This window comes from Patagioenas fasciata, chromosome 18 (genome assembly GCF_037038585.1).
Source record: "Patagioenas fasciata isolate bPatFas1 chromosome 18, bPatFas1.hap1, whole genome shotgun sequence".
Classification (NCBI taxonomy): Eukaryota; Metazoa; Chordata; class Aves; order Columbiformes; family Columbidae; genus Patagioenas; species Patagioenas fasciata.
The window spans coordinates 4,840,251-4,867,456 of NC_092537.1; the positions used below are offsets into that span (position 1 = coordinate 4,840,251).

Below are 27,206 nucleotides of genomic sequence, written 5' to 3' on the forward strand. Positions count from 1 at the left end.
TTCCCCATAAAACTGGTTTTATTTTTTTCTGTTAACATTCCCGTGAAATCTGTCCAGACAATGCTGCCGATGGCCAGAACCAAAAATCAAAAAAAGCCTTTTATTGCCTTTTGTACCAATGACACTAAGGCTGGTTATGGTGTTGGGGAAAATATTCAGCTCTGCTTTTAGCTGTGCAGCCAAAAACATTGCTGATACAGGACTTTCCCCAGGATACAGGTAAGTGGAAGATTATTTTGTATAGCATTGCTCTAAGAAAAACATCTGAGGCTTCTCTTCACAGGAAGGTGATTATGAAATAACTGGAGTATCCGTGCAGGGGTCGGTAACGCTTTCCGATTCCCCTTCCCCCATCCAAACAAGCATAAGGGAAATGAACTTTGTGCGGATCGGAGGAGCTTTCCCAGTTTAGTTCAGAAGCTGCCTGGAAGGGATCTTCCCCCTTTCTCCCCGGCCTCTCCCCGGCAGGTGGCCCTGGGCTGGTGGCATTGCGGCCCTGGGCTGGTGGCATTGCGGCCCCGGTGCTGTCCCTACCACCAGCGAAAGTGGGCATAAGCCCGGTTGGCCTCTGCCATCTTGTGCAGCACGTGCTTCTTCTTGATGACGGGCCCTTCGTTGTTGAAGGCCTGGAGCAGCTCCTGGGAGAGCTTCTCGGGCATCAGTGTCCTACGATTCTTGTTCTCCCTGCACTCGGTGATTAACCACTTCATGGCCAGGAAACGCTTCCGATTGTCCTTCAGAGGGACCGGGACCTGGGAAAGGGTCAAACCGCAACAGTTATGGCACCGTGAGGGTGCAGGAACCGGCTCTTCTCCAGCGGTCACACAGGCCCAGCTGGACACGTGCAGGTTTACACCGTGGCAGCACGCTGCTCTCTGCAGCAAGACCAGCTCCCAACAGCTGATCTGTGCCAATTCACCTCCCCTGTCCATAGAAACTGTCTATTTCTACCAAAATGGAAATTCTAATCAGCCCTAGGCCTTTGTGAGGACTTGTGGCCTGTTTGGGAACTGGACCCTGGCTGGTTTGTGCTCGCAGGGGTGGCAGATGGTCCCCAATCCCCTGCACTGACTGATGCAGCTGTGCCTCTGCATCTCCGTTCTCCATCAGGCTCTCTCGAGTGTTGCAGAGCCCATACTTAGAGACAAGTTCTGCTCGTGTTTCCAACACCTCACTGTATCTAGTTGACTTTTTGTGCTACGCTGACCCTCCTCAGGGCTTTGGGACCTCTACCCCAGCAACATGATGCAGCAGAGAGGGTAGGTCTGGGAATCCTGGCACTGCCAGTTCCTTTGCTGCCCACCACTGATCTCTGTCTCCTTGGACAACATTTGCTGAATACTCCTTACCAATGCTGAGAAGGAATTACCACACTCACAGGCTGGGGCATGATCTTGGACAGTTTTTTAGGAGCCGTTTTAACCCAGATTGCAAAGTGGCTCTTTCCAAGGAGAGGAAAGCCTGAGCTGAAGGGGTGAAACCAGCGCATCTGCTTCCCTAGCGAATTCTCTCCTGGCCAGATGTGCTCCCAGCCCCCCCTTTTCACCTGGTAGGTTTTGCCTCCTCTGGTGATGCTGCTGAGCCCGATGATGGGCTGGCAGTTCTTCAGAGCCTGGTGGAAAATGACGTAAGGGTTGCATTCAATTGCCTCCTTCTCATCTTCTGGAGCTTTGTGGTACTTCTCCAGCTGCTTCCTCTTAATGGTCTCTAGAGTCTTGGGACAAAGACAAGGAGACATGCAGAGCAGGTGGATTATCCCACTCCATGAAATTACATCGCTTTTACAAGCGCTGCATTTCCACTTGAGCCTGCAGCTGGTTTTCTAGCCCTGTAGGCAACAGGCCAGTCAGGGATTCTCTTAAGTTTTACTTCACCCTCTTCCAGCTCTTCACTGAACATTGCATTTGAGGCAAGGAGGCTGAGGAGGGAAGGGACAAAATGGAGTGGTCTTTTTCAACCTAAATGATTCTATGATTCCATATAAGCACCAAGAGATGCTGAACGTTCTCCACTAAGCTATCACCACTTGGTCTGTGAAGTGAATGAGGTTGGGGCTTGTACAAAATGTACATCTGGTCAGGGAGATAACGGTGAGAGATATCACGTGTGCAGAGGGAAATGTGTTAGGACTGTAGAGATGACCCAAGTTCTGGTTAATTCCTAATTCCAGTGGGCTTGATGTCCCAGCCTTCTATTTTGTATTGTTTTAACATAATACTGAGAAGAAACAAGTTCTCACCTGAGACATGAGGCTTCTGGCCAGCACTTTATTTCCATTCTTCATCATCATATTGGTGAATTTACTGTAAACACAAAGCCAAATGTGATCTGACTTAAATTCTGATTTTATCACCCACAGAAATAAGCCCCCCCCTTGTGTTGTTCCCATGGTTAAGTCTGGGTGCTGCCAGATCTGCTGAAATTATCTCTAATCGCTGTCAGTCAATGGACTGGCTTTGTGGGAAAAAGATTAACCCGAATAAAGGGATTGTGCAGTAACAAAGCAACGTGCAGCACAGTAAGCGAGGAGGACAGCACAGCTCCCAAGCATTTTGGCTCCGTGGGACCCAGCTGTAACAGAGGACATGATGCTTTCTCTGACCTGATCATCGGGTCACTGAACACAGAGCTGGAGAGAGTGGGGGGAGCAGCTTTTATGGGTCGAACAGCCTTAAGCTCCATTTTTTCCTTCTCCTCCTCAGACAGCTCCTCCAAAGGTTTCTGATACAATTCCTTGTTCACTTCTGGCTCTAAGTAACTGGGATTGTAGCGGCTCCACCTCACCTGCGTCAGCCTGCAAAGAACACAAGGAGGATGGGAGCTGTGAGCTGATGCACGCACCACACTGTGACGGGGACGTGGAGGATGTGAACCCATCTCGGGACGTTTGACTTGAGAGGCATCTCTGCCATCCTCCCGATCGCTGCGGCACAGCCAGGGCACAGATCAACGACAGGGCACAGAGATTTGCTGCAGAACTAGAAGGCTCTTTGTGCTCTGCATTCCTGACCTGCACAGCTTCCCCTGGCACACAAAACACTCTGTGCTCCCCGGCCAGGAAGGGACCTGGAAAGCTCATCCAGTGCAATCCCCACACCGGAGCAGGAACACCCAGCGGAGGTTCCACAGGAAGGTGTCCAGGCGGGTTTGAATGTCTGCAGAGAAGGAGACTCCACAACCGCCCTCGGCAGCCTGGGCCAGGCTCTGGCACCCTCACTGGGAAGAAGCTTCTCGTATTTAAGTGCAACCTCCTAATTCCCACAATTACTAAATAACCCCATAAAACAAAGAGTCAGGAAGCTTTTCCGGCGATACAACCTAAAATATCCTTCCTCCTAGAGATATTTTCCCACACAAACCGGACTGCACCCAGGGGCAGGGGTGTCCTGCCCTGCCCTGCCAGGCCCCACCTGCACCCACACACCAGGCCCCGCTCAGGGCCCAACAACCCCCTATGGACACACGCGCCGGCCCAGGGAACAGCGAACCCGGCCCGGGGAACGCCCCTCGCGCTTGCTCCGGGTGTCTCCGCTGCAGGTCCCCCCAAAGCCCCGCTCACCGGGGCAGCCAGGCCCGCAACCGCCGGGCCAGCCCCGCCGCGCTGGGCGCCGCCATCTTCCGCCGGGGACGGGGCGGAAAGGGGAGTGGCCAGGCGGGGAGGGGGCGGGACCTGGGGAGGGGCGGTCCTTACCCCTGCCTCGCCCCTTCGCTCGGCTCTCGCGCGGCCGGGGCGGGGCCTCGGGCCGGGCCGGCAACATGGCGGAGGCGGAAGGGGAGAGCCTGGAGTCGTGGCTGAGTGAGTACCCGCCGGCCCCGGCTCCGATCCCTTCGACCCGGTCCCCCCAGCCCCGGCCCCTTCCCATCGCCTCCGCTCACCTGAGCGAGGGGGGTCTCTGAGGCGGCCGGGGCCGCGGCGGTGCCGTTCAGGGGAGGGTGGGGGGTGTGTGAGCTCCCTGGGGACGGTTCCCCGGGCCAGGGACCCCCGTTCGCGGGGCTGAGACCGCCCCGGGGTCGCCACGAGTCACCGCAGAGCTGCGGTTGTGGGCACAGCGGCGGTTTGGGCTGTCACTCCTCAGTGTGCTCCTTGGCTGGGAGGTTTGTAGCTCACCTTGCTCAGCACCTGCAAGGCTTTTGCTTTTTGCTGTTTTTTTTTAATTTATTATTTTTTTTACCATGCAAGCTCACGGTACCTGTCCGTCCCTGCTTTATCTTCTTCCCGCGTCCGCGTTTTGGTCAGCGCCTCAGTGCTGTTTGTGAGGATGGGACCTGTAGGGGTTTCCCAAATAAAAGGTGTTAATGTGTTACACAACCGTGCTTTTGGAGCAGACGAGTTCTGCTTCACGCCCAGCAGCAGTGACGGGTGGCCGTGCCAGACAGACTGCAATATCCAAAAATCCTTTATCCAGGTAAAGTATTTTTATCACAGAACGTTGAGCGTTAGAGCCAGGGAAGAGCAAACCCCACGGCTCGTTCATCCGCAGCCGTTGCCGTGTCTCCCCGTGGTGTGTCTGTCCGTGCTGTCCGTGGGTCGGCCGGCCCCGGGGATGTTGGTTGTGCAGAACCTGGCGCTGTGGGATCCCAACTCAGCACACTGGGAGATGATTGTTGAATGAATCAGTCATACCAGTAATTGGTTTTCATATATTCCATGCACGGGGCTCCAGCTTCTGTCCCTGGGAGACTATCCTGCACATCACTAGCTTGTTGCCTAGATTTTCTTCTTTTTTTAATACTTATCTTCTTTTTTTAATACTTACCTGTCTGATTACAGCAGTGAGTGAAGTTCATAAGTAGTTGGGTACTGGGCAAATGGCAGAAGATGGTTGTTACCCTGAATACCTTAGACTATAAAACCTCTTACCCTTTTGGAGTTATCCTTCCATAAACAAGATTAAATAATTCCTTTTCTTGCTTGATATTTTTATATAAAATTCATACACATACATGGCATCATCATCTGTTATAGGAGTTACTGGCTAAACGGTGTCTTCAGCTCGTCTCATTTTAGATCAATCCCTTCTGTCTTCTCACCGGTTTTGCTCCTCCTCTGAACTCCCACAGTTTGTCAATATCTTTTATTGTAGCCAGTGAGACACATGAAGAAACACCCACATCCCTTCCTTTTAATCTTCCTCTGAGGAGAACTGACTCACCCAGTTCAGTTTATGTGTGAAAATATCTCTAGTAGGAAGGATATTTTAGGTTGTATTGCCTGGAAGGCTTCCAAGCTGTTTGTTTTGTGGGGTTATTTATTAATTGTGGGAGCAAAGAGAGGTCTCCTTGGCCGGGCGGGAGGTTATTCTGCACCGCAGAACAAATGCCAAAGGGTGGTGTTGCAAAGGCCTTGCTCACGGTAAGAAATATTGCGGCGAGCCCGATTGCAGAGGGGGACGTGTTTTTCCCAGCGTTAGTGTTGCTGTCTCATTGAAGGGGATGGGTTTGCGCCAGGTCACTGCTGGGGTGACCGGTGCTGCGTGGTTGTGTCGCTGCTGCCCTGGCCGGGGAGCACAGAGCATTTCGTGTGCACTGGGGCAGTGCAAGGGCTGGTGCATCCGAGTGCTTTCCCCAGGCCTCCTGAGATCTGTAACCATCACAGAGCTGTGCTGCGCAAACCTTGAGGGTCTCTCCCCGCTGTGCCCTCACCGGAGGGAAGGGCCAGAATCGCTCAGCCAACTTCCCAGTCACGGGAAGATGCAAATGTCTTCTTGCCAATGATTTTCTCCTGTCCCGGTGGTTTGCAGCCTCTGTGCTGCCCTGTCTCTGTCATCAGGTGGAGTCATAGACCCATGAAGTAACGTAATCCTCATGTCCTGATACTGCAGCAGGATCTGCACCTCGGCCAGGGATGATGGAGCATCTGCATGTCTCCTGCCTTATTGCAAGCAGCTGGGATGAGAAGTGATCCTTTCAGTCCTCTCCCTACCAGCGGCTCTTCTGTACTCAACTGAAATAGGAGGTTACAAAATAACGTCAGTTGTACAAACACAGCTGGATCCTTTGATTTTAGCACTGCCCGTTCTCCTGCATCCGAAAGGAAGCTCATTGTATCACGCTCATGTCAGGCTTAGGCAGTGTTCAGGTATGTGATAAATGCAGATGGATAAAATATCATGATTGTCTTAATTTATTTTTTGGTTGTATTGTCATGGGTCAGCATTCTGCTTCTCCTCCTGGAGATACAAGCAGAGTCCCACTGTTAGACTTCAACATGTTTGGGCTGGAGATTTCCAATTCATATGCTAAGCCTGACCCAGGGAAACCCTTTGTTGGGTTTTGGTGGCTTTTGTGTCATTCTGATAGAGAAGTAAACCCAGGAAAATATGAGCATTCATTACCAGTCAATTAATGGTCTGTGGTTCTCTGCATTCCAACGCCATTTCTCCACAGAGGAAATAAACACCTTTGTTTCATATCTAATGATGCATCTGTATATTGACTCATTAGCGTTTCGGGGTTTAGCAGAACAACTACAGGCTCAATGGCCCTGACACTCAGGTCAAGTGTGAAGCGACTTCACACGTGCAAAGCGCAGCGGTGCCCGAAAGCCGAAGCAGAGACGGTGACACGACTGCGGTAGTGCCAAGACTTTCATTCCCAGGTTTTTAATTCAGATTCACTCAGTTGCCAACATGAAATGGGATTTTCAGGGTGGGACCCGGTCGACAAGCATCTCCGAAAACAAACTTTATAACCAGTATCAAGTGGGCAGTTTCAACAGAGGAGCCAAGGATTTGATATTCCAACGCACCAAGCTGTAATAAATGCTTTCATGTAAGGACTGAAGCATATTTATAAGGCACTGCAAGGAGCTCCCTACCCACATTTTAAGCATCCTGCATAAAAATAGAGGACTTTAGGTTATACCTTCATAGGCGTGATGCAGCTTCATGAAGGGTTGTATTGAAAAGGTTAAAAGCAAGGTAGTTTAGCTCACCTGGGATGAGCTGGATGATGTTCTGTGGCTGTAACTGAGATTGCTTGTAAGTCAGTGTATACACCATTGTGTTGTGTCACACAAACACATCCATCTCCAGAGCCAGGGCAGGGCTGCTGCTCAGGCTTATTAGCTTGTATGAACTGGGCTTTCACGTGGATATTTTATGAATGTTAGAAATAAGGAGGTTCGTCATGTGGAACATAACTTCCCTTCAGTAATCTCTCTCCCCTCCTGAGGCTTTACTGTCTTTATGTGAGAGCTGTAGGTGAGAAAACATAGATGAATCTGAACTTTAATCTGAGAGTGTGAAACAATCCAGTGTCGTTCCAAGAAATCTCTGGAGATGTTCAGAACAGCTTCAAATTAACATTTGGAACACAGAAACGTTGGTTACGTTTTCCTTTTAGTACTAGATCTCTTTCTTAATTTTAGGATGTGCAGCCAGCAAAGAGTTCATTTAGTTTGATTGTCCTTACTTGTTTGTGCTCTTCCTTTATTTATAAAATAAATTCCATTAACTCCAGCCAGGAACTCAATTTCTTTCATGTGGGCCCACAGAGGTGCTTTGGAGCACCGAACCGTGCACGATGCCATTTGCCTTGAGTGAAAAGGCTTTAGACTGTTGTAAGTCCACAGTTCCGTGATGCTTCCAGGCTGTTCAGCAGTTGCGAGTGTGGTAATAAGGTTTAAGTGCCACATGTGTTTTGAACAGTCGCTTGGCTCTGCACTGTCTGCGTTTTAAGCTTAGCCTGCCTTGAATCTCCTGAGTTCAAGCAATAGCTTTGGTAGTTCAGCTTGTGCAACAAGATGTGAACCTACGGTGAGTCCCTCCCTGGCTGCTGCCTTTTGCTTACCTCGGGTCCCATGAAAATCAGCAGCGGGCACAGAGTCACCTCTGCAGGTGCAATCCATTTACAATTATCCTTCCTCCGGGAGGAAAATACAAGCAAACCTTGCAGGGCTGCCACAGTAGGAGGATGGAGGTGCCCTGTGGAAGTGAGGTTTCAGAGTAGCTGCTTGACAGCTGTTTTTATCTACCTGGGAAAAGGTAACAGGATATGTTTTAATGATGATAAAAAATGTCCCTTTGTAGTGCAGTGTGTGTTTACTTCGTTAAGCTTCCCTCTATGATGACAGTGCAGGGATGCGTGCTGCTGTTTTTCCCGTCCTTCATCCCCTGCTCTGTACTATCTGGCTAAACAATATTTTCTGTATCTCTGTGGTATTAAAATTTTAAGGAAGGCTTCTTAAGTGCTAGCCCTTATATACCTACAGTGCATTCTTTCTTCCCTTACAAGAAAGAAAAATCATCCTGTCTGGTCATCTTGGCTAGAAAATTAGGTTAAAGCAGGAATCTTCTCTGTTGTAAGCTCAGTGCTCCATCAGAGTGAAGTAGAATACATGGAGAAGATGCATTCGTAACAAAAAAAGATGCTGATGGGCTCGCTGTTCTGCAATCAGTACAATAAGCAAGGCCCCGGTACCCGAGGGAGCATCGTTCAGGAGCCTGAAATAGCCCAGTCAGGAGAGCATCCGTCTCTCAGTTTGAGCATCTAGGATTTGAATTCCTGATCAGGTACATGCTGTGGTGTTTATTACTTGTGAGAACATCTCAATGTATAATAATAAATTTCAGCTCATCATTCCTAGGAGAAATGCTAAGGCATCTAACAAGTCAGCTGGCACTCTAATAGCAAGTGTTAGTGCTAAATGGCTTATATTAAACAACTGATGTTCCAGCTCTTACTCTACGAAACTCCCAGGGAATACAAAATAATTTCCTATGTAGGAAGTGTGAGGGTTTAGCCTTTAAGGAATTTAAGGTTATGGTCAAATAGAAAGAGAGCATTTCAGGCAGAGGGGAGCTGCATGAGCTCAAATACTTTATCTTGTACTCTCGTTTGAAGTATGGAAATAGTGTGTTTCTAACTACTTGAGATTTGGCATCTATTTTTTTGGAAAGCAGTGATTCTTGCTGGATATTTGGATGTCTCCACTTGGACTCACCCTTTTCCCTGAGCAGACATATCGTGTGTGAACTTCTTTCTCCTTTTGCTGTAGTTGGCAACAGACGTCAAATGCAGGACCTTTTAAACTGTTTGGGTTTTGTTGGTTTTGTTGGGTTTTTTTGCTTGATTGGTAATATGTTCTCTTTCTCTTATCAAAGATAAAGCCACTAACCCATCTAACAGGCAAGAAGACTGGGAATACATCATTGGATTCTGCGACCAGATCAACAAAGAACTTGAAGGGTGGGTGTTCCAAACTGCCCTAAACCTAAGAAGTTAATATTCACAGTTTAAAGTATATCGTTTGATCATCAAACTTTCATGTTTTATTTTATGTATACTGATACTGCAAGGAAGATCGGTGCGCAAAAGAAATGAGATGCTGCAAAGTGTGGTTTCTCTTTTGGGAGGGGTAGCATGGCTCATACACAGAGCGCTAGGAAAAGGGGAGTTCTGGCTCTGCCTCTAACGTCAGCTTTTGCAGCTGCAGGGTTCTCATCTAGCCCAAATCAGTCTGTAAAATGGGGTCGTGACTCTTTGTGCGTGATGGGTCTTCATGTCTTTGAATCTTCTCAAGGCTTAACGGAGGAAACCTCCTGGGTCACAGCATTCCTGTGAGCTAAGGAAGAAGTATTTCTTCTGGAAAAAGGAAACTAATGCGAGAGAAATGAAGTGATTTCCTGGGCTGGGGACTGTACTGGGAGTTGCTTGGCCCCTCCCAAGCAGGAATGTGGAATTGCTGGCTCAGACTGCCAGCCCTCCCTCCCTTCCACGTGTGCAAACACCCAGGCTCACAAAGATGCTCTGAACGTTTCTTGTTAGCTGATGGGAAGACGAAAAGTGCTAAATGGCATTTCCTTTCCATTACGTGAAAGGCATCTTGTTTAAAACAGTGGAATTTGTGAAAGTCTGAATATCTTTCAGCATGTTCGCCTGCTCTGTTTGTAACTGGGATCTGCTTTGTTTCAGGCCACAGATTGCTGTGAGGCTCCTGGCTCACAAAATCCAGTCGCCACAGGAATGGGAGGCAGTCCAAGCCCTGACAGTAGGTAGTCCTTACCCCTTCTCTTAAACCCAGTTATGCACCGTTTGGCGTCATCTGTGTGGAGGATAAGGGGGGCACAGTGTGTGTCGGTGGCGTTAGCTGGGGCTAAATGCTCTGATTCCCCTCTGCTGGGGGTGGGCAGTAGGAGGGAGTACAGATTGCTCTTTGGTTTAGTTTCCTCTGCTTTTGTTTGTTATCTTCCATTGTTATGAGACTCATGGTGAGATAACTGACCCAGGTGTACGTGGCTGAGGGCAGAAGACCAGCCTGTCTCGATCTGTCACCCCTAAAGACGGGAGATTCGTGCCTGTATCGCAAAGCAGGAATCCCTGTCTTGCTGACGTGGGTCCTGCAGTTCCCCTGGACACGGAATGTGGCTGTGCTGTCACTGCAGGGTTTTCCTGTTCATTTCAGCCCCTGTTTCTGTTACTTGAATGCAGGTGCTGGAAGCTTGCATGAAGAACTGTGGGAGAAGATTTCATAACGAAGTAGGGAAGTTTCGCTTTTTAAACGAGTTAATAAAAGTTGTGTCTCCAAAGGTCAGTTCCTGAGCCTTACTGCTGTATTTACTTTTTGTTTGGCTTCCATAAGCTACAGGCAACATCCAAAATGTTTGCAGTGCTCATTGCATTTATTAGCCTGTATTCAAACCCATTTGTTAGCAAAGGTTTGGGGCTTTTTAAAAACCAAAACCCCAGCACCGCTGGATGAGAGGTGTGATGCAGAGGTTAAAACAAGAGACTTGGCAACACACCCTAGATAGAGTTCTAATCCTCGCTCTGCTGCCAACTTGCTGTGTCAAGAGTGCCTGGTGAAGTCCCTCGACACCCAGGATCAGTTTAACATGGTGAAAATAGACAAAGGCACCCCAAGGCATGGTTGATGCAGCAAACTCATCCAAAATTCTTTCCCTTAAGACGGTGGAGGGGGTGGTATCTGTATTGCTGTAATTTTTGCATAACGAAATCCTGAAAACAACAGGATAGCTGCTGTTTCTTTTGCTGTAGATAATCACAAAGCTTCTGTTCACTGTTACCTCAAATGCATTAGAGGAGCATTTTTTCATCTTAATAAGATGTATCTTAGATCATCTTAGAATTCAGTAATCCAGGCTTTTTAGTGTGTGTCACTGAACTCCCATTCTCTGGGCTTGGGCTGTATTCTTAAAAAGAAATGAGGAATGTGGAAAATTCACATCTTACTTCCACTCGTAGTACTTGGGAGACCGAGTCTCGGAGAAGGTGAAGACCAAAGTCATTGAATTGCTGTATAGCTGGACAGTGGCGCTGCCGGAAGAATCCAAAATCAAGGATGCCTACTACATGCTGAAGCGACAAGGTGGGAAGTCAGCTGCTGTTTGCACGTTCTCTCCAGCCTGTCCTTTAAACAGGAGAGTCACAAATGTACAGCTTCTATTTACATGGGGTCAAGGCAAGCTCTGAGAGGAGGCAGAATAAGGCAGAAATTCCCTGAAAAGCTTCATGTTGTATTTAAATGCCTTGGGCTGTGTTAGGTTGCCTTTTCAACTACGTTAGTTAAACACCTCACAAATACTTTTTCATTTGTTTGTTTGCAGTGCATTTTTGAGTCTTTATGGAACTAGTTATTACATGATTTGAACAAGCCTAATTTAAAGCATAGTAAGAACCTCCATGTAGCCTTTTGTGTTCTCTCAGCTGGATTGCTTTACAATTGTACATTTAGTTCAACCAATACGAATTTCTTGTGTAGGAACAGTGGAAAAAGTTCAGCTGAGAAACATGCAGCGTCAACACAAGAAAAACGCGTTCCAGGAAAGCTCTTGAAGTAGAGCACAAATCCAGGGATTTGACAGCAGAACAAGCGGGAAGCTCAGCGCTTTCCCCATTCGTGGTTGGGAGTCTGCTCATCACCCCGTTCTGCACTGCTGCCTGCGTTCCTGCTCCCCTCATTTACACAAGCAAATGTCGTGCCCTGGAGTTTGCACAAAACCGGGTCGTCTGAAGCTTCACTTAGTGGTTCAACAGCTGAAAGGGGGAAAGATGAATAGCAGAGAGCTGTTGGTTATACTGAGCTATTAGAGGAGCAGTATGGACACGGCAACACAGTTGCTGGGGTTTTGGCCTTTACCAAATCAAACTTTTTAGTTTTCCAGCTAGCATGCCCGGTGATCTTCATCCCCTGTTGTTCATTAGGACAGTGTGCAGCTGTCACTGGACAGATTGATCGCAACCTGAGAGTAACTGGGTGCACTGCCTGGTGTGGCTGAGTGTGCAAACCCCTGTGGGTTCCCTTTCTGCTTTCAGGGATCGTTATGTTTGATCCTGTGATTCCTGCGGACAGAACCCTGATTCCTTCTCCACCGCCGCGTCCCAAAAATCCTGTGTTTGATGATGAGGAGAAGTCCAAGGTATAGCGAAGACTTGTATCATAATCATTAATGAAAAGTGATTACTTAATGCACATGGAAAACAGGGGAAGAAAGTTTATTAATTCAGCTTTTATTTTGGGGGATGTGGTGTGTACTTTCACAGGACTCATTGGTTTGAATACGACTGCTTTGCCCACCTACCTAACCTAAAGTTACAACTAAGGCTTTTTCTGTGTTACCATTATGAGAGTATTCCTGGTTAAAGCGTCGTCCTACTCTGGAACTAGAAGGCACAGAATGTTTCACACACAAGGCCAAAAATGATGTATGGGAGGAATAATTATCTAGTGTCAGAAGTCTCTGGGATTTCATTGATGTGCCCTATGTAGAAGCAAGAATGCAGCAACTCACATAAAATAATAAACCATAAATGACTCCTCCTGGAGTCGCTGTAACTACAATAGCAGCATAAGGTTTGTAATAGTGGCCTGGATCTCTTTTCCCCTCAATTGTTTACTTAGATTCCTCTCGCTGCTTCCCTTTGCCAAAGGGTCTTCGTTTGTTTCCTGAATATCCTCTTCTCATCTTACAGCTTCTAGCCAAACTACTGAAAAGCAAAAACCCAGATGATTTACAAGAGGCCAACAAGCTTATAAAATCCATGGTAAAAGAGGTAAGAAGTTCCTGTGGGATTGGGTCTGCTCCGTACAGTTCATCCAATTTGACTCCAAGATGACGGAGAGCTTTGGGATCACGTGAATGGCAGCACCTGGGCTTTTGAGTACATTACATTAGTGCATGCCTTAGTTAAGTTGTGGGGACTGAATGAGACTGATTGTCAGTGACATCCAGCCTTTTATTATTTTTTAAAACACACGGCATCGCTAACTTGCATCTCATCCCCGTGGTTACCAGCATAGAAGGGGGGGGGCATCTGATGGCTGGGTAGGGCTCTGTGATAGGAATGTGTTGAAATTTTGCCTCCAGCTCACAACTGGGAGATGTTTGTATCACAAAAATGTCTGCAGTTCCTGCTTGTAGGGCTGGGATGGATCCACCCCTGGAGTCCAGGAAATGACTCCTAGTGTTTCTGGCCAAAACAAACGCAAGAAAAAGGATAGCTTCTAGACCAGAAAGGATATATAGGTTACTGAAATGTTTCCACTCAAGCTCCTCTTGTCCCCAGGGCAGACTCTCTACATCTTTAGCTGGACTCTCAAATCAGAGATGGGTGGACATTTTCTACCAGAGAGTGCTTGTGGTTCCTAGTAAATGTTTTGCTTCAAATACACCTTTTATAAAAGGTCATCAAGTGACCAAAAAAAAAAAATCTTGTGAAAAGGTCAAAAAGGAACTTTTGGGAACATACTGTTTTGAACGCTTGTCTTTTTAGTGGTATAATTATACATTAAAATCTATTTAATGAGACTCTTTGGAAATGTGGGGGTTTCTGACGTTTCGGAATGGTGGTGAAAAGACAAATAAGCAAAGCTTCACATCAATGGGGACTTTTTTTTCCCCTTAGCTTAACCTTAAATAGACATTGCTTGATGTGCTTTACAGATCACACCTGCTGGTGTGACACTGGGGACCTGTACAGGAAAGCTCACTTTCCATGTCTGTGTTTTACACCCTGAAGGATGAGGCTCGGATTCAAAAAGTGACCAAACGCATGCACACGCTGGAGGAAGTGAATAACAACGTGAAGCTGCTGAACGAGATGTTGGTTCATTACAGCAAAGAGGACTCGTCAGAGGCCGACAGGGAGCTCATGAAGGTGGGTCTGAGCTGCTCCTTCCCACTCAGTCCTTTCTTCTTACAGACTTGAGTTTTGCAGGGAATTACAAACAGTGCAGTAAAATGGAAAGCAGTGGCAAGAAAATAACCATGTTTTTAACACCTTTCACCTGAGGAATAGATAATTACAAGGACAGTTGGGTAGTAGTAGCTCGGTTTTGCATGTGCTGGAGGTGAGGTGCAGCTCTTCTCCAAACTGCAGTGTGGCAGAATCAAGACTGCAGTTTGTAATTCTTGCTCCTATTAGGACGCGCTGATTGCAAGTAATAATTGTCCCTCCCTGCACTGTGGATGGATAAATTAAAGGCTGAATGGGGCAGAAAATATGCCCTCCCCTTTGAAGGAAGAGTTCCAGCTAGTGTTAAAGGTTGGGAGAACATCAGTAAAGTAAAATCAATATAGACAGCAGGGACGGTTGGATAGGCCTTGAAGAATTACACCTTATCTATTTGAAAAAGTTAAACCTACTTGTGTTTAACAACAAACTCCTGAAATGGATGCTTGGAAGATCAAGAAACTGGTTGGTTTGTGTGAAACATTTTCTTCTTGCCACTGTTCTGTGTGGTCACAGACTCTGAGTAGCGGTTGCAGCACAACTGAAGCGTAATCATTGAAGCACAATTCTGCTCTTCCTCGGGCTCCTTGCTGATTAAACCCTTTGTCCTAATCTGCCTTCCTAGGAGCTCTATGAAAGGTGTGAAACCAAAAGACGGACATTATTCAAGCTGGCCAGTGAGACAGAGGATAACGACAGCAGTTTGGGTAAACGAAGCTACGCTGCTTCTTTTTTAATGGCTTTTGTGAGCGGTGACTGCGAGGGTTCAGCAACGGGGCGGCTGCTGTAAAGACGCCTCTTTGCACTGGGTGCACTTTGAGCAAGCAGATACAAGACAAGATCTTTGCTTCTTTATGCTTATCATTTAAATTCAGGCAATGAGGTGACAGTAGAGCTGGTGGTTGGGGAGGCAGGGGGTGATAATGGGGGCAGCTGCTGCTTCGGAAGGGAAAAGGAGTTGCTGTGGGGAACAAAACCTTAGGCTCATTTTTACGTTGTTACCATAATGTGCTCGGGCCTGGGAAGGCTGGGATTGCTCAACTGTGGCAAAGACAGAGAGTAATGGAGCTCGCAGCCAAATTATTGTGTTTTTTTTTCTTGCTGATGATTTAGTTGATAACTGAGTACTCTCAGCATTAGTGGGAGCAAAGTGACTAAAGTCTTGGAGTCGTTTTTGTCTCTCTTGCATGTAGGGGATATTCTGCAGGCCAGTGACAACTTATCCCGTGTGATAAATTCCTATAAAAAAATAATAGAGGGGCAAGCGATCAATGGTGAGGTGGATCTCCCTGGGGTGTCAGTAGTGGAAGGTGAGTTCTTAAATCCTGCAATTCTAAGTCTTTTGGATGGGGTTTCCTTTTAATTGTGGTGAAGTAGGCTATTCATCGGTTCTTGTGGCCAACAGTTTGTGAATCAGAAGGGGACAGGACAGCTCCTAAGCAGTTCATAAACAATTCTGGACATGAGCAACAGTGCTGCAGCCTTGCATTTTCCATTGCTTGTTCCATATTATTGAAACCTTTGACACCATCAGTAGCAACCCTGCATCTGAACAGTCTGTGCGGCTGAAGATCTCATGCATTTTCCTCTCCATATTTGTCCTGATTCTTAATGGTGACATGTAAGAGGATGATTTTATCAAAAGGACAATAGCAGGAGAGTGGGAGCCTGGCCAGGGATCCTGGCTTTGCCAGCAATTCCATTTGTGATTTGAGGCCAGTTGCGCACTTGACGCTTCAGCTTCACCACCGAAAGCTCTGGACACGTGTGTTGTGACAGAATTACCATTTGGGAATCACACATTTTTGTGTGGAGAGCAGCAGGGGGATGCATAATGCAGCCTGACAACATCTTATTGAGACAAGACTGTCCTAAATATGAAGGGAATTCTAGATCAGTATGAATTTTCCTCAGCTCTGTGGTAGCCTTTGTTTGTTGTAATTCTGTAGGATCTCCCGAAGCCTCCTCTGAGCTCAAAAGGTTTAGAAAAAACTATGAATTGTGCTACAAGAAGCCCTGGGGAAAGAGCAGTGGGTGGAGCACATGTTGCTTTTCAGATAGAAATTTCCAAAGTATCTGGATTGATTTAAGTAGCCCGTGGACAGCACTTGGCTGGGTGGAAAGTGTGTGAGCTTTCTTATACAGAGCCATAAGCTGCGATTAAATGAGGATCTGTGTTATCTAAACCATCTCTCTGATAATTTCTTCTGTACGTTGGGTTCGCTCTGAGCCTTTTGCCTTCTCTCCTAGTAGTGCTCTTCTCCTGTCCGCTGCAGGGAGTAACTCCACAAATAATCTCAACACCCTCATCGACCTCGCTGGACTGGACGTCACCAGCACCCCGCCACCTCCGGTGCCCCCCGCCGCCCTGCCGCCAGCCCCCTCGCTGGCCCCAGCCGAAATCCCCATCCTCCCGCCGCCCCCGCAGACGCGCGGCGGCTCCTCCAGCCACGGGGAACCTGCGCCCGCTCCGCAGAGCAGCGCGGCCAACTCCCTCTCCTTGCTGGATGAGGAGCTCCTGTGCTTAGGTAGGACACCAAGGGGCCCAGGAAGGGGCTGCTCAATCCGCGCCTAACAAAGACGGCTTTCTGCCTTCAGCGTGAGGGCTGGCTGCGCGTGTGGCGTGCCTAAGAGGAGCAGCAGGTGCCTTTGGTTGCTAGAGAAGTCCAGGAGACGCTGCCTTGTGTCATCCTGAATATAAGACCTGGTCAGTGACCCAGTATTAAAAACTCTGATCTTCCCAGAGCAGGCTCCAAGTGGAGTAACACTTGAGTTTAAGCGCAGTCTGATCTCTGTGGCTGCAGTTTGGTACCGGTTTCACCCCAAGCTTTGCAGCTGTGCTAAAGAGCAAAGTGCCTTTGAGGCATTGTGTATAGGAAGCTGCAGAAGGCCTGTCTGTGGAGCCCAGACATGAACAGCAGAAGACACTGTAAATCAGGAAGGGTTAGATGAGCTGTGTGCAGGGGTGTCTGTCCCCTCCTGGTTTTGTCTGTCTCTTTTCCTCAGCATAGATTTGCAGCCCATTTCGGTCTTTCATCAGGTTCTTGGGCTCTGGCAGAGCTGAATCGAGTAGTTTGATGGTACCAACACAACTGCCAGGGGCTGACACTGACTCATTGTCTGCTCCACTCACCTACTTGCTGTTCTTCTTTTCAGGTCTGAATGACCCAGCCCCTACAGCAGTGAAGGACACATCAGACAACAACCAGTGGAGCATGTTTGAGGTACAAAGGAGGGTCTCAGGGGAAGGGGAGGGAGGGTGGGAGGGAACGTCCTTGTGAAAGGTCTTGGGACAAGCTCTGTCACCTTGGAAAAGGTGTGATCACGTATTTAGGCAGAGGGGCTGCTGTTCCTGAGGAGGAATCTGGTTTAGTCCTAGGATCTGGGATAGCTGCATCTGAACATAGGAGATATCCCTGAACCTGGCTTTCTCAGTTTCCCATCTGTCCCCTGTGATGTTAGCGCTTCCTTTGCTTAAATTACAGATCAGATGTAGCCCTGACATAGGCCACAGACTTTGCTGCTTGCCTCCCAGCACCTGTTTTTGCGGTAAATCTCTCTCCCTCTGTAACAGTGCCACCTCTGCAGCGGGGGTAGCAGTGAGCAACAGCATCTCCTTGTCCTCTCTTTCAGAACGATCAGTTGGACCTGGATTTCTTTAATCCGAAGATGGTGACTGTTGCTTGCAACCCTGTAGGAAACCCTCTTCTCCATCACACATCGCAGACCACATGTGGAACGTCAGCGACGCTGCCCTCTGCTTTCCCAGCCTCTCAGGCTGCTCCCAGCATCCCAGCACCAAGCTCAGCACCGTTTGTGTTCTCTGCTGGCCCAGCTGCCCCCGTGGGGCCTCCTAAGACTATTCCAGCTGCTCCTGGATACTTCAGCTCATCTGTGGGCACCAACGTGTCGCATAAGATGGATGCATTGGGACAACTCCTTGAAGAAGCCAAAGGGTAACTGAAAGTCTTGGACTTTACTTTGTCTCTGCAGATAGAAAGCCAGGCTCGCTGCAGTGTCGGGCTCAGAGGCAGGCTTTCAACTTTCTGGTTTGGTGGAAATGTGTGACTTTTCTTCTCAGAGAGTTTCAGTTTACAAACTAATAGGAGGGTCCTACCTCTGGGAGGGAAAGGTGGGCACTGCTGGGTAAGGAAAGGCAGGCACTATGAGGTAAAGTACAACAGCTGCACTGTTGCCTGATGCGAACATGCGGTGTGAAGCTGAACAGGCTATGAAGGTACAGAGGCCCTTGCCCACCTCTGCCAAGGCAGGACTCTGATTTCTTCTTGACTTGGGCTTGGAAGGCTGATCCTCCCACCAGCTCATCCCTTGTAGCTTGTCTTACATGAGACCACACTGAGTCGGGGCTCCCACCTGGCTCCAGGCTGCTGCTTTGTCCTGGTGATCCACTGTTACCTCTGGGTTTGTGGTGAAACACCTGCTTTGCTTTCAGCTCAACTTCCCATGTTTTTCTGTCTCTCTCTTCCAGGACTGCCGCCCAAGGCGTGGTGACACCCTCGGTGTTCCCTGGGGCTTCTTTGCCGACCTCCGTCAGCTCTGCCCCGTTAATAGCAGCTGCAGGGCTGCCAGCCGCTGTCCCCGGAGCCCCTCCTGTTCCGTTCCCCAGCAGCTGCAGTGCTGGCTCAGGGAGTCCTCTGTTCCAGCCGGCATCATTCCAGCAGCAAGGCAGCCCCATGAAAGCACCTGACATTTCTTTGGCCAATGTCCATGTTCCCTTGGAATCCATTAAACCCAGTAAGTATCTCAGGCTTTTCCACCTTTCTCTGAACGTTTTTTAAAAGCAAAGCTTCTTGACAAAGCGTATGAAGTAAAGAGAAAGGATGAGATGTCCCAGCCGAACAGTCACATTGCCCAGGTCTGCCACAGATCGTCTTCTGCGACCTAAACGTGCGTCCCTCTCTGCTTCTCTGCGGCAGGCAGTGCCCTCCCGGTGACAGCCTATGACAAGAACGGCTTCCGGATCCTCCTGCACTTCGCCAGGGAGTGCCCGCCGGGACGCTCGGACGTGCTGGTCGTGGTGGTCTCGATGCTGAACACGGCGCCGCTTCCCGTGAAGAACATCATGCTGCAGGCTGCTGTGCCCAAGGTAGGGCCGTGTGGCGCAGACCCATGGCGACATGAAACTGTGCATTCAAGCAGTTAGTGTTCTATTTTTCTTACTATCTAAGATCAATGCAGCTGTGTCTGTTTGTGAAGGTGGCTCGGGTAGCACAATGACAGGATTGTCACACGGACAGAGCCACCCTTGAGGCCTTTGGGAATCAGAATTTCTAAAAGACGTCCTAAATCTGAAAAATATGTTCCATTCTGGTCTTACTGCACCTAGATAATTTTGGATGGCCGGTTTGTGTTTTGAAAACTGGCTCAATCTCAGCTGCGATCTGCCTGCCATCGTGAAGGTGCTCACATGAAAACCTCTGACATGAGCACTTGGGTGTGAAGGTGCTGTTGGGGTTCACCTGAGCAGTGCTGGTACTTGTTCCTGTCATGGTGCACAAGCTGGGCTGGCTCTTGTTTCCTCATCCTCACATGTGGGTTGGTTCTCTTCAGCCTGGACGTGCACTGTTATTTCCCCAGCCTGTGTGTGCATCTTTCATTGTCCTCAAGGTGGGAGGTAATCCCTGAGGTTCTGCTTTCTTTTTCATTCCCAGTCCATGAAAGTGAAGTTACAACCACCCTCTGGCACGGAGCTGTCCCCGTTCAGTCCCATCCAGCCGCCCGCCGCCATCACCCAGGTCATGCTTCTGGCAAATCCTACCAAGGTGAGAGGGGCAGCGGGATTCACCGTGTCCTGGTCAGGCAGGTTTGATGTAAGCTGAATTATCCGGGGGGTGGGTGGACCAAACATCTGATCAGATGCAGCTGTTCATTCCTGATTTGCCCTCCAGAGCTGGTTGCTGCACACCATTTTCAGTTCAGGGCCAGAGGGAGGCTGTGCATGGTCTGTTCCCCAGCAGACTTTTATCAGCAAGGAACAGTTTGAGCAGGACCTGTGTGCTTCCTTCAGCAAAAGGGCAGCGGTCAGCTAAGGCTCAGCTTAAAGGGTGGCGCTCAGAGCTGTGTCGGGCACTTGTGCGCTGGAAGAGCCTGGCTTTGCTGATCATTAGATTGATGTCAAAGTAGCTGCTGCTGTAGAAATACTATTGCTGTGTCCAGGCTGTAGCCTGACAGACATGAACCAACAGACAAACGTCAGATCGTGTCTGTTCTGTTATTCTTTGAGGATGTACCTGTGACCAGGGAAACAACGTGGTTAACTCTTTATTTTCTGAGTAGCGTTTTTTTCTTGCTGTATTTACTCATTTAAGTAGCCTGCTCTGTAAACCTCAAAGCTGAAGTAGTTTCTAATTATTTGACAAATCTATATGTCACTTGAGAATTACAGCAAAAGGGTCCCTGAAGTGTCAGCTGAAAGGTTTGAGATCCAAAAGGATAAATGTCAGAGGGCTTTGCTGGATTCTTGAAAACCTTTGCGAGGTGCATGGCGATCCCCCAGTGGAGGACGGGCCCCAGCTCCTGCCTCTTTCACGAGGAATTTTGCGGAGCAGGAACTGCTCTATCTTCCTTCCCATGATGAGGGATTTAATTTTGAGCATGTTGAACTATTCCAGCACTGTTCTTCAGGCTCACCCGAGAGCAGCTGAGCGGTGGGTGCTGTTATCACAGGTTATCCCTGCTTTTCTCCTGCTGTTCCCTGCTAAGCAATAAAGCTTTTGTGGTATAAAAACTGTAAGGTAAATAACTCAGATTTGCTAAATAGCTGAGATTAGCAAGGGGAAGGTGGCCAAGGTTGTGTGCAACAGGAAGGTTGTGTGCAACAGGAGCGTTGTGCTCTCTGCAGAGCTGTCACAGTGAAGTGTTGTGTTCAGGAGCTGCTCTCACGTTGCTCTTGGGTTTTGTCTTTCCCGCAGGAGAAGGTGAGGCTGCGGTACAGATTGACCTTCACCCTGGGAGACCAGCCCAGCACAGAGGTTGGCGAAGTGGATCAGTTCCCCCCAGTAGAGCAGTGGGGGCATCTATGACCTTGGGACACTGCCAGAGACTGTGACAGGACCAGGGGAGCATCCCACGGGACTGGAATGAATGTGACGTGGGGAGGGACACACGTGCTATCCACTGGTGACGTTCAGCTTTGTTTACATGTCCTGACCACTCCGCTTGTAGCTTTAGTCCAGAATGTTTTCCCCACATCGAAGGGGTCCTGGGACATTTATGCCAAGCGTGAACTGCGTGGCAGCTGGTTGCAGGCAGCGCTGGCTGCTTTTATCTTGACCTCCGGGCGAATCTGGTTCTATCTTCCACTCTATTAAACTTGAAGTTATTGTATTTTGAGGGGAGACCTGTCAGCAGGAGGGGGTTTAGTTGGCCTGTTCCTGCGCTGCTGTCCAGAGATGCCGACAGGCTGGGGGGGCGATGATGCTGCCATGAGCTTCCTCGGCGCAGAGCCCTCCCTGCAGCGCCCCTCCCCAGCACCAGACGGACCCGCTAAGCATGTTGAGCAATAACGAGGGAACGCTTGTGGTTTTTTTTACACTGAGCTGGCACTTAGCTCCATCCCTTCCCCTCCCAATGGCCAACGTGAGCAGCCCCTCACTCTGTGCTGTGCGACACTGCTGTATCTTTAGTTGGTTTATTTATTCGATGCTGCTTGCTGCCTCCGTGTTGTATCCGTTTGGGGCAGCTGGGGCTGAGTTTTGTATGCAAATGGTTACACTGGTTATTTTTCTGCCTTCATTGCATTCGATAGAGGAAATGTGTGGTGAGGAGGTGAGCGGGGCTGGGAAGGAGCGGTCAGTGTTGGTGGAGGACAGCAGCCGGAGCGCAGAGACGTCTTTACAATCACTAATGGGGTCCAGTGACCGAATCCAGGGATAAGGAGTGATGACCCTCGTGTCCCCTCACGCAGGCAGTATTGTTATAGTTGAATACAGTGTTTTATTGAGATGATGACATCCAAGATGTAAATAATAGAGCTACAGGATGTCTAACTAGAAACAAGCGGACAGGGAAAGGGAAGAAGCTGCGCTGGGCTGTGACAACGCATGTGCTGGGTTTAGTGCTGTTTACCTGTGCCCTCTGTTCAGTGGCTCAGCGTGACCGTCTGCACAAGCGGGAGGGCAGTTCTGCGCTGACCCCTCCAGCTGCTGTCGCACAGAAACTTACATTTAAATCACCAAAACTTGATTCCAGCAGCCCCTTCCTTCTCCCTCCCCACTCCCCATCTCAAGCAGTGCCTCAGCTAGCTTTGAGACAGGCTATTTTAAATTAACCTGGGGTTTTTAACATCCTTTGACAAAAGCACAGAGCAGGACTTCGGGCACTAAGCTCAGCTTCTCTAACAGTGCTGTCAAGCAGCAGCTCTTACCACACTGTGAGTGGGAGCAGCTGCTAAAGCACTGAGAAAATCCGTACAGCAGACCCTGCCTGTCGTAGGGAGACTCCAGAGAACATGCTGCTGGAATTAATGGCGGCTGTAAAACCCATTACCGCAAATGCAGCTTGGAGTTATTTGTAGCTGAATTTACTGTGTTGCGAAGTAAAAAATCACTAGAGGTGAAAAATTGGGTGGATTCCAAGGCCTGAGGTCCCGCGGTTGTAGAAGGCCTGAAGGTGCAATGAAAGCTTGGCCAAGGAACTTGCTGTAAATGCTTGACCTGAAGCTCATGAACAGCCCGGCCTGGTCAGCTGCCCGATGTAGAAGGCAGGTGAGAGGGATGGGTAAGTTGTTTGGATCATTAAAGTGCTTTTAAATTGATGGACTAGGATAGGGGACACAGAGAGAGTTCTTTCTGCCTCAGATGTGTTCTTGCCGGCACTTTAGATGCAGTAGGCGTGGGGACGGTGCTTGGGTCACGGCAGCGTGTCCTGAGGAAGGGGTTTCGCTGCTTTAGATGCCTACGTGTGAATCTCACTGTGACTTTGAGGAAGGCAGAAGAGCACGCGTGCTTTCTGCAGGACGGCTTTGTTCTCAGTGTTAACGGCAGCGCGCTGCCCGCGCTGTACAGCCAAACGGAGAGGTGCTGTAGTCTCGCTGCGTGGAAACGCGTTGTTAAAAGCTTCGGAAATTAAACTATGAATGTTCCTTGTCTGTAGGGTGAGGTTCCTGCTTCATACCGAACAGCCGTAACTGTATCTACATCTCAAATGCATTTGTTCTGCTGCATGTTCAATAAATCGTTTTCCCTACTTTGCTCTGTGGATGGCCCTCAAACTCAACCCATCGTCTCTACACCGTCCGAACTAAGCAGAAATGGAGAAGTTACTCTTTTCTAAAACCACAGTGGTTTAAAGCTGGGCTTAATTTCAGTTCTGGGTATTAGAGCCAAAGCAACTGAAAAAGCCACGGTACTGCTGCCGTTGGTAATGAGGTTTACATTACCAGGGAGGGGGCTGCCAGACCATGTTGGAACAAGCAACCTTAACGTTTTTATGCAGCTCCTTCTTCAAAGTTATATTTACATTTTTTTGAAGTTACGTTTATGGAAGACAAGAACAATTCCCCAAGCAATAAGCAAAAGAAGACATTTATTCGAAAAAAAGCAGGCAGGTTTATGTACAGCGAGCCACAGAGGAAGAGTAAAATCACATCCAGCCATCTTCAGGATCCTTCCAACGTGCCTTCTTTGATGATGACTCGAGCGAGATTTCGTGCAAGAGCCAGTCTCAGCATCTCCACTTTCATCGTCTCGACATCCTCCTCCTGGAAGCGAGCAGAGTTTGGGTCAGGCTGCTGCACACAGGAACGGCCTGGCAGCAGGTTCTCTCTCTGGGTTTGGGAAGCGAGGACGCAGGTCCTTAGGAGGGAGAGCACCTGTGTAATTACCTGTACAGGGACCTCCTGACAAGAGGAAAAGCTACATTTCCTACTTTTTAGCTCAATGCAAGACAGCACTGCCAAGCCTTTTCTTCTTTTGGCAGCTGCAGAGGTTTGCATGGGGAGCAAATGGCTCCCTGTTCCATGCCTCGAACGTTTCAGAGCTGGAGCTGTTTAGTGGCAGCTCCTCAGCTTTTAATTGCCCATGTAACTTGCAATTATTTATCTTGGAAAAGCATCACAGTCCAGTCCCAGTCAGCAGGACGGTGAGGAGTTCTCTTCTACTGGGTTTGCGTACACTGAAATATCTCTGGATGATGCCCCATTTGGCCTTCAAAAAGCCTCAGTAGCTCGGGCTCTCCCTCTTTTCTGACCCCGCCACCCTAGAATATAAATTTAGAGGTTGCTTTCCCCGCCCCTCTACACAGCCCCACCAGTTCATTATCCCGCTGTCCTCAAAACACGAGCTACCTGGAATTTCTGCTTATCCGACTTCCCTGCGGTCAGGTCTTCCAGGCATCGCATCAACTCATAAGTCTGCTCTGCTGAAAATATCACCTGTAGAAATGAAAGTATTTACTGAAAATGATCAAGTTTAAGGACATCAGAGAGTCTGAGAAGATAACTGAGAGGCAGAGAATGCTTTCACGCTCCCACTGATCCACTCTGACCCTTTACATCCCAGGATCAGAGGATCCTTCAGGCTCTAAGTGATTTTGGGAGGTCTCTAGTGCCACCTCCTGCACAAAGCGGGGTCAGCTGTGAGCTCAGAGCACATGGGTCTGTCATTATTAATACTGAACTGCTGCGTTCTTGATGGATCTTAAAAGCAAAAAACTGAGTTTAGAAGAAGGACGCACGCTAGAAAAATCTTCAAGTACCAGAAGGAACTGGATTCAGTGTGCATTTAAATTATCAGCACACAGGTATTCCAGGAAACCAAGTTTAGAGTTGATTGTCCTCTCCTGGGTCCTTTGTGCGCCCACAGACAGGACATTTGGGTGGCTGTGCCGGTCCAGAACTGCCGTGAACAGTTCTTCAAGTCTTAGCCTGGAGGTCCAAAGTGGGGGTCACCACTTTGAGATACCTTGTCAGGAGGAAAGGGGAGGGTGTGGGGGGCTTTGTCGCACGTCACCGGCTGCTCACCTCTTTCTGCTCCAGCAGGGGAAGGGCGTCTGTCAGCAGCGTCATCCAGAAGGAGCGGGGAGCGATGCGAGCCGTCATCAGCATCAGAAGCAAGCGGGCAGCTTCCGAGAACCGCTTCTCCCCGTACAGCCGGTGGAACTCTCGGTACTTCCCTGCACACGGGTGTTGGTGAAGGGTAAAAGGCGTCAGTGTCTGTCAGACCTGGGGGACGGGATGGCGGGAGGTCCCTTTGCTCCCGCGAAGCCTGTGCCTGAACTCACCCCAAATGACAGGAGGCTCCAAAGGAGCTGCGTCTGAGGGAATGGGAATCTTGGGCATGATGAAAGGTTAAAGTGCTGAAAATGCAGCCAAAAAACCCGCTACTGTTTGATGTAAGGTTTGTTTGAACCAGCCTGTTCACTAGTGGATACTGTCTGGTGTGCTGAGCGTTTGCAGCGTGAGCAACAGCACGAGAGGCTTAGAGAGACTGGTGGTGTCTGCAAAAAATGGGGACAGGAGGTGAGGGGGTGAATGTTCTTCTCGATATGGCAGAGTATCAGGAGGTCTGAAAGGCTTCATTGTCTCCTGATGGCTTAAATGGAAACTGAGATCTTTGTTAATGTGGAAAGTTCTGCTTTTGCTAAGAATTAGTTTGGTCAATATCCAGCACATGAGAACTGGCTGAGGATGAAAGTGATTTCTTTTTCTTGTGGCTTTGTTTGTATCCACTAAACTGTCAAAATACTGGAAGTAATGAGTCCCATTCAGATTCAACTTTGACTAATGCTTGAGCTCAAGATAGAGACATGAAAACCATCCAGGAAAAGTACACCTGATGTTTTTAAAACCTCAAAAGGAAAAAAAAAAGAAGCAGAAACATTTTCAGGCCTTTCAGGATTTTTTTATAAAAAACAGAAAGGGAGGTTAATTTCTCTATAAACACAATTACACAATTGAACTACAGATCTTTGAGGCTGATGCAAGGGTGACACTGGGCATACAGGGATCTGAGGGATTCCCAATTGGGTAAGTCACAGTCAGCTTCTAGGCTTAATTTAGGATAAGGTTTAAATGAAGGAAATAGTTCCAGTTTTGCAAGCTTGACCCAAAAGGGAACAGATCAAACTCAGGATAAACCCTCCGTGTCATGCTGCTGTCAGCCAGAAGGGAGTCAGTCTAACTGCACCTGCTATTCCAAATTCCTCTTAGATTTCGGCCACAATAATTGGGCTCAGTAACTGCCACAGGCACATTGTAGCTCCATTTCCTTTTGGTCCGTTAATCAAAGGGCACAGAGCAGCTGCGGGCAGGTGAGCAAAGCGCACGCTCGTGCCAGCCAAAGGAAGCTGTGGTGTGGAAAGGGAACGAGCAAGAGGCCTCAGCTGCTGCTTGGCACCATCGCTCTGGTGCCAGGGTCAGAGATCTTTTGTTTGAGTGAGCTTGGAACTGGCACATGGAACCAAAGATGCTGGCATTTTGGAGAAGTTAGTAAAATTATCACATTGTCAAAATAATTTAAACCAGTGGTTTATTCATTTAAAGAAGCCCCCAAAGGTCTTCCAGACTGTGTTAGTTAGTATTTCAAAGTCTCTCCAGGTAATGACACAGTCTGGAAAAAGACTAAGCAAGGGGAAGCCTGCAAGTGCCAGAATTCGAGGCCACCCTGCTCAAAGCAGCACAGAACAGATCCCTACTGTGAGTGCAGGTGGAAATGCGAGCAGGCTGCATCCCAAATCACCTCCCATCATTTGCCTTCCCCTCATCACTCAAACAGGTCACAGCCAGACAGAGGAAGAGACAAATCCAGACAATTCCACAGAGTTAACTGCGTTCTAAATAACAGACCAGAATGAAAACTGGAGACACTTCTTACCAAGAAATGTCAGCCGGTCACTGAGCAGCATGGATGGTCCCAAATTATCAATGAGGTCCAAGTCAGAGAAGGATCCCCTTTCACAATAGTCCTTCAGGAATCTAGGGGAAAATAAAACACAGTGACAGCTTGGAGGGGAGAACACTGTCCACATTATTTTGTATCTCCTAATCCCCTCCC

General features: G+C 48.6%; 4 protein-coding genes across 7 annotated transcripts in view; 2 read left to right on the forward strand and 2 right to left on the reverse strand.

Annotated features, from left to right (window-relative positions):
• MRPS7 (mitochondrial ribosomal protein S7) lies at nt 1-3,661 on the reverse strand. The gene is made up of 5 exons (XM_065852121.2): nt 3,560-3,661; nt 2,603-2,794; nt 2,240-2,303; nt 1,547-1,714; nt 1-752 (listed from the first exon to the last, which is right to left on the reverse strand). The coding sequence occupies exons 1-5, from the start codon at nt 3,613-3,615 to the stop codon at nt 531-533; spliced, it is 702 nt and encodes a 233-aa protein (XP_065708193.1). The 5' UTR covers nt 3,616-3,661; the 3' UTR covers nt 1-530.
• GGA3 (golgi associated, gamma adaptin ear containing, ARF binding protein 3) lies at nt 3,657-25,327 on the forward strand. Of its 4 annotated transcripts, XM_071816272.1 has the most exons (18): nt 3,779-3,796; nt 4,181-4,406; nt 9,105-9,189; nt 9,916-9,991; nt 10,432-10,530; nt 11,206-11,329; nt 12,277-12,380; nt 12,934-13,014; nt 13,981-14,118; nt 14,819-14,900; nt 15,387-15,503; nt 16,470-16,721; nt 17,350-17,417; nt 17,827-18,149; nt 18,683-18,948; nt 19,131-19,300; nt 19,866-19,976; nt 21,126-25,327. In XM_071816272.1, the coding sequence occupies exons 5-18, from the start codon at nt 10,447-10,449 to the stop codon at nt 21,234-21,236; spliced, it is 2,031 nt and encodes a 676-aa protein (XP_071672373.1). In that variant the 5' UTR covers nt 3,779-3,796; nt 4,181-4,406; nt 9,105-9,189; nt 9,916-9,991; nt 10,432-10,446; the 3' UTR covers nt 21,237-25,327. The 4 variants fall into 4 exon arrangements, with proteins under 4 accessions (XP_065708192.1, XP_071672373.1, XP_071672375.1 ...); XM_065852120.2 differs by lacking the exon at nt 4,181-4,406 and having other exon boundaries at nt 3,657-3,796; XM_071816274.1 differs by lacking the exons at nt 3,779-3,796; nt 4,181-4,406 and adding an exon at nt 5,915-6,079.
• Nucleotides 16,899-27,206, forward strand: part of ATP5PD (ATP synthase peripheral stalk subunit d) — a 92,627-nt gene continuing 82,319 nt past the window's right edge. Inside the window, exon 1 of the mRNA XM_071816276.1 lies at nt 16,899-16,908. The gene's annotated coding sequence lies outside the window, so the exon portion shown is untranslated. The remainder of the gene's footprint in view (nt 16,909-27,206) is intronic.
• NUP85 (nucleoporin 85) overlaps nt 23,723-27,206 on the reverse strand; it is an 11,877-nt gene continuing 8,393 nt past the window's right edge. Inside the window, exons 15-18 of the mRNA XM_065852584.2 lie at nt 27,027-27,127; nt 25,175-25,326; nt 24,500-24,586; nt 23,723-23,914 (exon numbers count right to left, since the gene is read on the reverse strand). Of these exons, the coding sequence (XP_065708656.1) occupies nt 23,813-23,914; nt 24,500-24,586; nt 25,175-25,326; nt 27,027-27,127 (442 nt within the window). The 3' untranslated portion in view covers nt 23,723-23,812. The remainder of the gene's footprint in view (nt 23,915-24,499; nt 24,587-25,174; nt 25,327-27,026; nt 27,128-27,206) is intronic.

Bases quoted from the DNA above. Each gene is read 5' to 3' on its own strand.
- GGA3 (XM_065852120.2), top strand. From the start codon at position 3,757: ATGGCGGAGGCGGAAGGGGAGAGCCTGGAGTCGTGGCTGA. The intron at 13,015-13,980 runs GTAAGAAGTTCC...TACACCCTGAAG, and splicing joins TAAAATCCATGGTAAAAGAG to GATGAGGCTCGGATTCAAAA. The intron at 14,901-15,386 runs GTAAACGAAGCT...TCTTGCATGTAG, and splicing joins GGATAACGACAGCAGTTTGG to GGGATATTCTGCAGGCCAGT.
- MRPS7 (XM_065852121.2), bottom strand. From the start codon at position 3,615: ATGGCGGCGCCCAGCGCGGCGGGGCTGGCCCGGCGGTTGCGGGCCTGG. The intron at 2,304-2,602 runs GTCAGAGAAAGC...TTGTGTTTACAG, and splicing joins TTCAGTGACCCGATGATCAG to TAAATTCACCAATATGATGA. The intron at 753-1,546 runs GTGAAAAGGGGG...ACCCTTTCCCAG, and splicing joins GAGGAGGCAAAACCTACCAG to GTCCCGGTCCCTCTGAAGGA.